The 9,034-nt window shown below is 48.9% G+C and overlaps 1 protein-coding gene across 1 annotated transcript in view; it reads left to right on the forward strand.

Annotated features, from left to right (window-relative positions):
- Window positions 1-228: 228 nt before the first annotated feature.
- DKK3 (dickkopf WNT signaling pathway inhibitor 3) overlaps window positions 229-9,034 on the forward strand; it is a 40,585-nt gene continuing 31,779 nt past the window's right edge. The window contains exons 1-3 of the mRNA XM_080911395.1: window positions 229-291; window positions 762-997; window positions 8,039-8,176. Coding sequence (XP_080767521.1) covers window positions 785-997; window positions 8,039-8,176 — 351 coding nt within the window. The 5' untranslated portion in view covers window positions 229-291; window positions 762-784. The remainder of the gene's footprint in view (window positions 292-761; window positions 998-8,038; window positions 8,177-9,034) is intronic.

Here is a 9,034-nt window from a genome sequence, read left to right on the forward strand (position 1 = left end):
TGCCAGGAAGAGGATAGATCCCTACTGATTGGGCCTCCCAAGATTTAGAGACAAGCGTGAGCTGTGAGGTCGCAGGCGGCCTGGAGAGCGATTGGCTGTGCGTCCGCCCCTCCCGCGGGACGGAGGCGTGGTGGACTGGGGGCCGCAGGCTGCTGGCTCTCTGGGTACCAGCGCTTCTGCATCCCGCCGCGCACAGTGCAGTGCGGATTCTGCTCCCGCTGCTCTGTGGCAACCCTGCGACCAGTCGTGACCAGATCCAGCTGGCAGCTCAGCTTTGTTCTTTCCAAGTGGGTGAGCGCTGGTCACTGTCGTGGTTAGCCCAGCTGGGTCTCCCTTAAGTAGAGGTGGGGGGGATTTATGTATTTGTATAGCGAGGTGAGAGGAGGATGATCCAGCCCTGTTGGTGGCTAGGAGAGGTTAGAGCCTGAGATGAGACTCGAACCCATAGCTCAGCTAATGTATCCTAGTCCCTGCAAGAAGTTTGCAATTAAGAGTAGAAGACTTCGGTTGCTTGGTTCTGGAGCTGGGTTTTCTATTAGGGTGTTAAACGGAGCTTCCCCTTGGTACTAGAAACGTGGTTGGGGGCTTGGGGTGCAGGGAGTAGCTCGGTTGGAGTGGAGTAGCAGTCACCACTGTTTCTAGCAGGGATTGAGTCTGGGAGGGGGCTGGGTCTCTCTCCATCTGGGGGCGGGCAGAGTGGCGGGGCGGGACCGGCAGGAGGGGTGGTCCTGCAGTCTTTGATAGCGTTCCGGGACACACAGGCGGCGGCCAGCGCGGAGCAAACATGCAGTGGCTCGGGGGTATTTTGCTGTGTATGCTGCTGGCGGCGGCGGTCCCCACTGCCCCCTCTCCGGCCCCGACGGCCACTTGGACTCCGGCGGAGCCGGGCCCGGCTCTCAACTACCCTCAGGAGGAAGCTACGCTCAATGAGATGTTTCGAGAGGTGGAGGAGCTGATGGAAGACACTCAGCACAAACTGCGCAGCGCGGTGGAGGAGGTGGGTGCACCCTGAGGGCGCCTGGCTCCAGATCGAGAAAGGGAGTGGGCCTGGGGGAGGCGATGTTTCCAGCGGTGGTGGCTGCAGTGGCCAAAAACCTGGCTTTGTGCGGAGCTGGAAAGGGCCCGACAGCAAACGTGGGGTGCTTAGAGTGTAGCGCTGAGTGATTCTTACTTTTAGCTGGTTCTGTCTGCTTGCCTAAAGGTCTAGATGCATGCATCCCTGTCTACCAAGGGAGGCTTGGTGGAATTCTTCCTGGGGAGTTGGAGTCACCACATCACAGATGGCCTCAGGTACTCAGCTGGCTGTTCCCTGTTGGAGCTGAGCTGAGGTTGGGGCCACTCTGGTGTCCCAGAACTGTAGATTTGCAGAGGCTGGGGCAGCAAGCTTCAAGCAGCTTCAAGTTCCAACGTGTCCTTTGGGCATTGAGCCTGTACCATCTTCCCCAAGAACCAGGATGCTAGTCTCGGGGGTGGGGGTGGGGTGGGGGAAGAGCCTTGATCTCTGCTGGCAATCTGTCTGGCTCCTTTAAATGTGTTGTGGGGCAGCGAGTGAGTGGTCCAAAGGGAAGGAGTAAGAATGTAAGCAGCAAAACCCTATTCATCTACAGTGCGTTTTGGAGACGGAGGTTCAGACTCTCTGCCACTCAACAGTAGGTGAACCGTGGTCAATCATTTAGCAGCCCGACCTCAGTTTCCTGTGAGACTTAGCCGAAAATTGCCAAAAATGTGGTACCTGGCAGATGAGAGGCAGACTTTGATTCCAGGGCCCAACACTTTGCATGCCCCCGCCCCCCCCCCCATTTCCTAAGGGCCCCAACCATGTTGATAACTGCCTGAATCCTCTTGGTCAGCATGTGGCTAGCCGTCCATGGCACTTAGTGAGATGGGCATTTGGATTGGAATGTAGTGAACCAGGCAAGTGGGTTGGGCTCTTATCCTTGCTGTTGTGGTAACCGGTTTAGGTAGTTTTAAATGTTGGCCACTGTCTGCTGGGATAGGTTGATTTCACCTCAGCCTTGTGTAGCTTGGATATATTTTGCCCTCCATCCCCCAAGGCATCCTGATGAGCATTGCAGGGAACCCTGGATTGGGAGGCAAGGACACAACAGCCATATATGAGCATGTTTCCTGAACTTATGGAGCAGTTTGCATGTAAAGAGATTGAAGGGAGGGGTCAGCTTGACCCCAGCAGCCCGCAACTCTGTGGCTCTAGATTTCATGGAGCTCCTAGTCAAGCTCCTAGTCATTCTTGCTCAAGTCAGGGCTCCTGCTGTCCTTACCTGGTTTGTAGGACTTTCCCGAATGCACATGGATTCCCAGGAATGCTGACAACAGCACTTCCATGTTTTAGCTCTCCGGGGAGTGCCCACCACAGTTCAGAAGGTTTGTAGCAGGACTCTCCAGTATCAGCATCCAATGAGGGCTGCTTCGCTTCTATGGCCACAGTGCAGTTTGGGACCCCATCAGACCTTAGCACCATGCTTTTCCCACGAAAATCTTTATCATGGCTCCACTGCTGCCCATCTGGACACATCTCCGCTTAACTTGTGCAGATTGGCTGAAAACCAAAGACATTGATCGCCACATCTGACCAAGTCAGTGACCTTTACCCTAGATTGCCCTCATGGTCCGTGAAGATGGGGGTCCTAGGCAGTGGGGACCAACTGTCTCTCATTCAGTCCCAGAACTGCCCTTTCTTAGTGATAGGATTCAGGGTCTGAACTGGAGAAAATCTTTGACTTACCTCTGGATCAAAGAGAGGAAAAGCAAATTACTTGGTCAAAAAATTGATATAAGAAAAGCAGGTAGATATAGACCAAGTGTCTTCCTCATGAGGTCATTATGAATAAGAAGGACTATTGGGTCTCAGGAAATAATGACCATTTTTACTGTGGCCACACTTAATAGAAGTCTCAGCCCTTGGGAGGCTGAAGCAGAAAGGTTATGGGTTTGAAGCCTGCCTCTGCTACATAGTGAGACTGTCTATTATAAACCAAAAATAAACAAAGAGAACCAAGCAGCAGTGGCGTGAATAACATACTACTCACCAAGATGTGGTAGATTCTCAGTGGAACCCATTTCAAAATGTCTTGGGCTCTGACCGTAGCTCAGCAGCTGAACCCAGCATGCTTAAGCCTCTGAATTTGAGTCTGATTTCCAGTGCTGAAACAGGGTAGGAAGAAAGAGGAAAGAAAAACTCAGAGTTTTAAAAGCCAGACGTAAAATAATGTGTGTTTTTAATAGGTTGTGGCTATTGGCTTTTTAAGAATAACTTTTATTTTTATTTATTATTGTCTATATGCACTATGTGTGTGCATTTGTGTGTGAATGTGGGTATGTGTGAGAGCATGTACACATATCTGTGTGCCACAGTGAATGTGTGGAAATCAGAGGACAACTTTGTGGAGTTAATTCTTTCCTGTCACCTTTGTGTGGGTTCCAGGAGTTGACTTTAGGCTGTGGGGCTTACACAGTGAGCATCTTTACTCTCTGAGCCCTCTACCAGCCCAGCTTTTTTTTTTTTTAAAGAAACTTCTAGAAAGCCCCCTAAATATCATAAACACAGGACAGTTGCTGTTTAGCTGCTATTCAGGAGAAGGAGGAAGGACCAGAGCCAGAAGCAGTTAATGTTTACATAGTTGCATCATGAATCTGCTTTTAAGCAACTTCCTGGCATTTTATTTTTCCAGCTGCCTCAGGCTGCTCTTGTCTCTTAGGGGACAAAGTAGCTGATTTTCTAGGATTATCTTTAGAGATAGCAAATCCTCCAAGGTCTTCCATCTGAGAAGTTCCTGGTTTTCTTGGTTCATTATCCCATGTCCTTAAGAAGTATATGTTAAGGACAAAGTCACTTTATCCCCCCATCCTCATTACCACTCTATGGTGTATTTGAAATGTTTTAGTATATATGATAATGTGTGTGTGTGTGCGTGCGCGCATGCGCCCCACTGCATACATGTAGAGGTCTGAGAACAATTCAGGGAATTGGCTTTCTTTCCCATGTGAGTGCTGGGGACTGAGTCCGGGTTTGGTGGCATACCTTTACCCATGCTCCCCTCCCAGAATGTAACCGGCATATTATAGAGGATTCCTATATATCCTATATATAGTCTGCTGAGTCCCGGGAAGCTCCCCAGTACCAAGCCTGGACTGATCTGTGCAGTTTTCCGACTGTGCTCCTTTAATACGCGAGGATTTGACGGGCTGCGAATGCCATTTTTAACAGCATCCACATTCTTCTGCTGTGAAGCAACTACTGCTTCAGGCTTAAGTCTCTCTTGCTGGTGGCAGGAATCGCTGTGGTTGAAGATTCCATGGTAAACTGTACTTTGAGTTTATGGTTTCACTCAATAGTCCTTAGCTCATTTGTGTGGATGTAGCCACTGGCAGGGAGGGGGTGGGGTTTGAGAGGGACTGCTTAGCCATCAGTATCCTGGAGATTTGGGGACTTGCCAGCTATCTGAAAGCCAGACTCTACAATTCCAGTTCCAGTGGAATTTAGAGCACATTAAGACAGACTTTTTTCTGGCCACACCCTCTATAATGCCTTGCTTTCCTTGTTTCCAGCTAAACCTTTCTCTTTTACTAAACATGCTAGGTCCCTTTCTTTAAAGATTCCATTTCCTTCCCATCCGTTCTGTCTGGTCCTGGATTCTTCTTTTTCTTCTCCACTTTGTCATTATGGGAGCTTTTCAGACGCTGGCTGTTGGCTGCGTGCCTCTCCCATTTCTCCCAAGCTGGCTTCTTCACCATCTGCTTCCTTACAGGCTGCTAACCCTACAACAGGTGCCGTACTGATGCTCAGACCGGAAGTTCCTTCATTCTCATGCCTGCTGAACAAAGTGGGGAGCATCCTCGTTGTACATGTATCCGATCTGTGGTTTACTTTGTCTGACTGCAGAGCCCTGGCCCATCCTCCCATGCTGTCCTGTGATGCTGCTTTAGGCAGCTGGTTATCTAGTTCAGTGCTTATCTTGGTCCTTCTAGATTTTACTTGCTAAAATCTACCAGATTGCTACCAGAAGGCCCCATTTTCCGGACTTGATTCTGGCCAGTCCCCTGACTCCACTCTCTGCCAACATTGGTCTGTAAATTATTTCACACCTGGTATAGAATCTGCTATAGCTCCTAGTTACCAGGAGCAGGAGAAGGAAATCTTCCTGGTTATCCAAAAAGGCAACGATGTGTGGAGACCTGCCTCTAGAAATGACAATTTGGTACACCTAGGAAGGGACCCAGGTACTTATTTAAGATATTGAATGACTTTGATGTCTCTGGTTAGAAATGGGTCAGCATCTATATTGGATATTCATACATGTCTGTTGATGCATTACATAATTTCCTCCTGCGCCCAGCCTGGTCCCTCTGTTCCAGCTCACAGCATGTGCATACTTGTTTGTTGAGGATGCTCCAGCTTTGCCTCTGAACTCTCTCGCATTCTCCTCTATCCAAATCCTCTCATCCTTCGGGACCAGCCCAATCACACTTACTCTTCTTTTCTTCCTTAAACCCCTCAGTCGCCAGTAGACACCATCACAGGGGAAGGACCACAGTCATCTTTAAACTGGTTTGTGTGGGACTCTTCCCAAAATGTGTAAATCACTGGGAAATAAGGAGTCTTGGGCTGTTCCAAAGATTTCTGTTTCAAAGGCGTGTTACTTGACATCAGAAAGACCTAAATTTTAATCCAAGCTTTGCCATTTGCCTGTTGGCTATGATAGCCTCTGCCAGGGTTGTTTTTTTTCACCCCTAACAAGGAGAGTGAACACCACCTTCCCTACGGGGAGTGCTGTGGATATGCAGAGGGCCAGGTGGCCACACACATGAGTAAGACTAGAATTTTACAAGGATGCAGTGGTGGTTCCACGGGCAGTACTGTTGTACCTTCGCAATGTCAGCCCAATGGGACTGAGGCAGGCACCCAAGGGTGTTGGGTGAACTGTGTGTGCTTCTGTGTGTTTGTGTGCCTCTGTTCTTATCAGCGTGACCTTCTGAGCGGGGAGCTGGGATCGGGTGTTATGGGATTTTAGGGAATGCGAGCAGGGTGCTGTGGCTCACAGAAACACTCGGGAGGTGGAAACGGGGAGTTAAAAGCCAGCCTCTGGTATGTAGCGAGTCAGAGGCCAGTCACATGAGACAAGTCAAAAGAGGAGAAAGAAAGAAGGAAAGGAAGGAAGGAAAGAAAGAAGGAAGGAAGGAAGGAAAGGAGGAAGGGAGGGAAGGAGAGAGGGAAGGAGGGAGAGATAGAGAAAGTGATTGTTTTCTGTAGAAAAAATGCATTTTGAGGTTTGTTTTTCAGAATCAAAAACATGTTAGAGCACTCGAAGCACCTTCTACACAGTGTACTGCCACTGAGGCACAGATGGGAAGGAGACACCTCTTAGGTTTTTGTGGATGCCTCTCTCAGGGTTGAAGAGACCTTATGGTAGAGGAAGCTTCACTATTCCCTTAAGCAGGACTCCCCACTGGGACTTGCATTTGAGATTTCTAGAGGCAGCATGTGGTGGTAGGCTCTGTAGTCTGTGACCTGGGCTGTCCTTGTGTCTGTGGAGCTGTGGAATGGTCATTCTGTCACCTGCCCACTCACCAGGGCTGGAGATATGATAGATCCAGAAAGAAAAGCTGAGTGAGTGTAAACTTGTGTCACTGCTGTTTGTGACACAGGTGTCAGTGAGGCTCCCAGGACCAGAAGATTTGAGGGTGTGGCTTCAGAAGCCTACACCAAAGGAGGGCTGATAAATGTTTCTGAAGGACTAGAAGTCATGTGGGTCCAGGAACCCATCTATTGATCCCATAGAAGGCCCACCCAGAGTCACTCAAAGATGGGGTGGGGAAGGGAACTCCTGAAGGAAACTCCGTCTGAGTTTCAGTCTTCCTACATTCACCAGATCGTGCAACAAGAATTTAGCAGCAAATTGTTTAGTTGGGAGTCAAACCCCAGAAAAATTTTGCAGGAATTAAAGAAAACCAGCAGAGGCTAGGCCCTGAAAAGAAACCTGCTTGGACACTTGTGGTTTAACCCCACAGAGACCCACAAAGAGACTTGTCTTACAAGTGGGATAGTTGGGGTGCTTCTTCCCCATCCTGTTGTTCATTGGAGATGTTAGTGCTTGAGGCATCCAAAGATGGAGCACATTTCTATGGCCAGAGACAGACTGGGGTGCTGGCTGGCTGTGTGGGAATTTAATGCAGGTGACCTCTGGCTCATGCCACCAAGGCCTGGGTAAGGACCAATGATGAAATTTTAACTGAAGACCACACTGGGCATCTTGGGAATTCCTCTAGATTCTGTGAGCCTCAGTTTCCCTACTTGTAAAATGGGGATATTAACATTCATTTCCTAGGAGGTTGTAGTACTAAAAGGAAAAGAAAGACTGACAAGGGTGATGCAAAGCCACACATATCAAAGAGATCATCAAGAAGCAGATCAAAAAAGCAGAAGTGGAGGCTGGAGAGATGGCTCAGTGGTTAAGAGCACTGACTGCTCTTCCAGAGGTCCTGAGTTCAAATCCCAGCAACACATGGTGGCTCACAACCATCTGTAATGAGCTCTGATGTCCTCTTCTGGTGTGTCTGAAGACAGCGACAGTGTACTCACATGTATAAAACAGATAAACAAACAAATCTTATAACACCCAGAAGTGGGGGAAGAGTTGGAGTATGTGTGCATGTGTGTTGAGTGTGTGGTGGATCAGAACAAATGTTCAGATATCAGTTTCCCCTTCATCTTGTTGAGGCAAGATGTCTCTGCTGCTCTGTGGGCTCCCTGATGATTCTCTGCTTCCCACACCCCTGAAGCCGTGCTGGGTATGACATCTTACCCTTTTCCATGGGTTCCAGGGATAAGGTCTTTAGGCTTGCTGGATAAGGTAAACATTCTGAGGCATGTAGAATGCTTGAAACTCATGTCTAATGGCCGCCCAGTGGCTTGCCACTGTCCCCAATCTTTGCACCTACAGAAGAGGGGAAGAGAAGATGGCCCCTTTTCTTCACCTCAGTCATAACTAACAGAAACAATTTCGCTTCTTCCGTTTGCCAGATGGAGGCGGAAGAAGCAGCCTCTAGAACGTCCTCTGAGGTGAACCTGTCAGGTTTACCTGACACCTATCACAATGAGACCAACACAGACACCAGGGTGGGAAATAACACAGTCCATGTACACCAGGAAGTTCACAAGGTAAGAGGCTGTGACACGGCCGTGTCTCCTTCCTACAGGCAGTCCCAGTGGAAAAAAGGGGGGCTTGTTGACAGGTACGATACCAAGCCACAAATGTTTAAATGCCAGTTATAAAAAAAGCAGACAAAACCCCAAAGGATGGGAGGGTGCTGTTCACGGGGGAGAGGCATGTGTCGGGCACTAAATGGCTTCTGCACTGACTATATGATGTACTGCAGCTAAGCTTTCTTCTCGGATGGGAAGGAGGCACTGGCCTCAGGTTTCCATGGGTGCCTGTGTCAGCGTTAAAGAGACCTTATGGTGGGTGGGGCTTCACTCAGGGGCAGCACATTAGTGACACAGCTCACCCTAAGGAGGGAAACCTTGAGCTGGATATGGTGGGGTACACCTTTAATCCCAACAATAAGGGAAGGAGAGGCAGCCACAGGACACCCAGTACAACACAGAGAGGTCTCGGAAAACAAAAACAAAAGGGAACATTTTTTAAATATAGGTTCTCACACTGTAGACCAGGCTGGCCTTGAACTCAGGTTTACCTGCCTTGCCATCTTCTGAGTGCTGGGACTCTAGGCATATGCCACTGTGACCTACAGGTAATGACCAAGGGGAGAGCTGCTACCAGCACTGGCTCTCAAGGGGTTCCATGGAGCACCAGCCTGTACAGAGCTTCAGGAGGGAGGAGGTAAGAGGGAGGAGGGTAGTGACAATGAAATAAGTTCAGAAAATGTTGCATATAGTCTTTTCCTAGAGACAAAGAAGTGTGCTGTGGGATAACCGAGGGCCTGGGACAGGATTAAATTATAAAAAATAAAATGAAAAAGACACTATTCCTTTTCATAGGGATGGAATTTCTAGGTG

The sequence above is a fragment of the Micromys minutus genome (assembly GCF_963924665.1).
Source record: "Micromys minutus genome assembly, chromosome: 2".
NCBI classification, from domain to species: domain Eukaryota; kingdom Metazoa; phylum Chordata; class Mammalia; order Rodentia; family Muridae; genus Micromys; species Micromys minutus.